The sequence below is a fragment of the Myotis davidii genome, unplaced genomic scaffold, assembly GCF_000327345.1.
Source record: "Myotis davidii unplaced genomic scaffold, ASM32734v1 scaffold167, whole genome shotgun sequence".
In the NCBI taxonomy this organism is placed as follows: Eukaryota; Metazoa; Chordata; class Mammalia; order Chiroptera; family Vespertilionidae; genus Myotis; species Myotis davidii.
The window spans coordinates 1,814,359-1,817,284 of NW_006300048.1; the positions used below are offsets into that span (position 1 = coordinate 1,814,359).

The 2,926-nt window shown below is 58.9% G+C and overlaps 1 protein-coding gene across 1 annotated transcript in view; it reads left to right on the top strand.

Moving 5' to 3' along the window:
- Positions 1–883: 883 nt before the first annotated feature.
- The window catches only part of GUCA1A (guanylate cyclase activator 1A), a 6,085-nt gene continuing 4,042 nt past the window's right edge, over positions 884–2,926 (top strand). The window contains exon 1 of the mRNA XM_006776438.2: positions 884–1,383. Within this exon, the coding sequence (XP_006776501.1) occupies positions 1,183–1,383 (201 nt within the window). The 5' untranslated portion in view covers positions 884–1,182. The remainder of the gene's footprint in view (positions 1,384–2,926) is intronic.

Sequence of the window (2,926 nt, forward strand, 5' to 3'; positions counted from 1 at the left end):
ATGTGGGTGCTGGTTCCCTCTGGCTGAGGTAGGGGACAGGCATGGTCCCTGCGTAGAGGAGGGGCAAGTCGGGGAGGGGTGGAGCTGGACTTTCCCGGTAGCATCCAGCTTAAGCGCACCTGGGTGCTGGCTCCACAATGAACCACTGCTAGTCTATGGCCAGAGAACATCCCACTAGGGGCAGAGAAGCTGTTGCTGCACAGATGGGCCCTGCGGCTTGGCCTGGGAGCTTCCCAGTCCCAGCAGGTAGCAGCTCACCCATGCATGTGTGTGCCCGCCTCTCGCTCACACACACACACACACACACTCCCCAGGCCACTGGGAGGTGATGGTGTCGGGCTCAGAGTCAGATGCAGGGCTGAATTCGAGTCTCCCAGGGTGGGAAGATGCAGCCTCCGGGAACATGACAGTGTGGCCAGGAAGGAGCGGTGAGTGTGTGCATGGCCATAGACGCTTGTGCAGGGTATTGTAGGGGGGCGTTCCCTCCCACTGGCTGCTTCCGACTCGTCTTGGAAGCCGCACTGCATCACGGAAGTGCTCTCACATGTGAGCTATCAATGAAAGGACTGGAACCCCTCAGTAGTGAGGGCCAAGCACAGTGCACAGCCTGGTAACTGTACACAGCAGCCCTGTCAAGAGCCCCCAGCAGGCCCAGCTCTGGAGGAGAACCACTCTATTTCAATGTACCTCCACTCCGTGTCCGAGGGAGGAGCCCACTCAAAAGAGGACGGGAAGGGAGTGGAGGTCACAGGATCAGAAGAGCTGCCGGCTGGCACCCACTCTGCCCTGTAGGAAGGGAGAAGGAGACTGCCCACTGGGTAAGGAAATCCGCTCATCTCCAGCTCACGGCTGTAATCCTGGGCCTCCCTCCTCCCAGGCCTGTTCTATTTTCACTCCTCTCCCCCGGGAGCAGCCGGCAAGGACTTCGTGGGGCTTGTAACCGGTTCTCTGGCATCTCCCGGATTGGGTGTAGGCTTGCTCAGCCCCATCACCTTCGCTCTCCTGCTCACCTCCTCCCGACATTTCCCTGAACCGGCTCATCAGCTCCTTCCTCGCTCAGATCTGCAGCACTCGGCCTGTGAGCCAGGAGGGCCCAGTTCTGAAAAGCCAAGCCGCCCGGCGCAGGGCGAGTGGGGCGCAGGGCTGGTCCATCTCAGGCGTCCGCCTCCGCAGGCCTGGGCGATGGGCAACGTGATGGAGGGTAAGTCGGTGGAAGAGCTGAGCAGCACCGAGTGCCACCAGTGGTACAAGAAGTTCATGACCGAGTGCCCCTCGGGCCAGCTCACCCTCTACGAGTTCCGCCAGTTCTTCGGCCTCAAGAACCTGAGCCCGGCGACCAGCCAGTATGTGGAGCAGATGTTTGAGACCTTTGACTTCAACAAAGTGAGCGGGGCCTGGGTGGGGGTGATGGAGGGAGCCCCGATCAGCGTTGGGGGGCGGGGGGCAGATGTGAGAACAGCAGGGTCTGCTGTGGAGGGCTTCACTTATCCAGGTCTTTGTTTACCTGGGAGGTTGAATGTCCACGTTAGGGACATTGGTCTCACACCCATGGAGCACCTACTGAGAGCCAGGCACTGGGTGCGGAAGGACAAGGACCATCCCTGCCCTGGCTCCCCAGGAGAAGGCAGAGAGGTCCCAGGTTAGGGTCCTCGCAGACTGAGCTGAATGCCTCCCTTTGCCTCCCACACGCACATTCGGATTTACTCCAGAACAAGTGTGAACACTTCCCAGTCACTGAGCACCTACTAAGTGCTTGATGCCTCATGCGGTGATTTTGCACAGAAGCTCACAAGGTTGCAGAAGGAGGGTCGGGGAGTAGAGAGCAGGGTGAGGAGGTTCCAACCCCCGGCTGGTCTGGGATGGGCAGGCCCACGTTACTGGGGTCACCTGTGATGGTCTGTGGACACTAGGCCTGGGGACAGGCAGGGTTGCTGGCCACTAGGAAATCCAGGCCACTCTAACTCCAAAATACCCAGTGACCTCAGTTTACCCTTCTCAAGTGGGTCAACTTGGACGTCTCCTCAAGGAACCACTGGACGTATTGGGTGAAGCCTTCCGGATGAGCTAGAGGGCACACTGACAAAGGAGTGAGGCACCATGAGTCTGGGCTCCTAGTTTTCATCACCTGGGTGACCTTGAACCCATTCTCTGCCCCTCAGCCTCAGCTTAGTCACCTGTATCTGCCACGGACGTCAGAGCGTTAGTTAGAATGTTTGTTAGTTTTCAATAGCAAACCTCGCATTTATTTGGAGCAATTCAGTCAGGATGTGGTGGTGGGAGAACCCAGAGCTGGTCTTCCCACCCTGGCAGGTCTCCACCCAGCTGGTGCTCGCTCGAAGGTGAGATGTGAGGATGCCCTGCCGTGTGTCCACCGCACGCTGGGGAGAGGCTGCCCAGAGCTCTCCCAGCTCCTCTCACCACCCAGAGAGCCGAACACCAATGTGGGCGGGGCTTCTAGGGAAAGCTGGGCTCAGAGCTATTTAAAACTCGCTAATATTTGGGGTCAAGGGGCCAAAGCAGATTATGAGCTTTGAGTCCCAGCCTCAAGGGCAGCATCATGAGGGCTTTCCTGAAGGGGGCGCAAGGGAGCAGAGTACGGGAGCCTGGGGCAGGGAGACCTGAGGGGTGGCATCAGGACCCCGGGCCTCCCAACTCTCCCAGAAGCAGCCCTGATTCCTGAGCGGGCGGGGAAGAGCCTCAATACCCACACCCAGTGCCCCAAATAGCTCAGCTTCCCACGTACTAAGGAAATCCTTTGGGGTAAGACATGTCTCCACAAGGACCCTCTAAAATCCCACGTCCGACACCAGGCAGGCCAACCCGCCAACCGAGTCATGCATATGCCCTCTTTTAGTTCTTGTCACATGCAACCACCACCTGGTCTGTCCCAAACCTGGCTCCCTCGATTATGCCACCAACCCGCGCC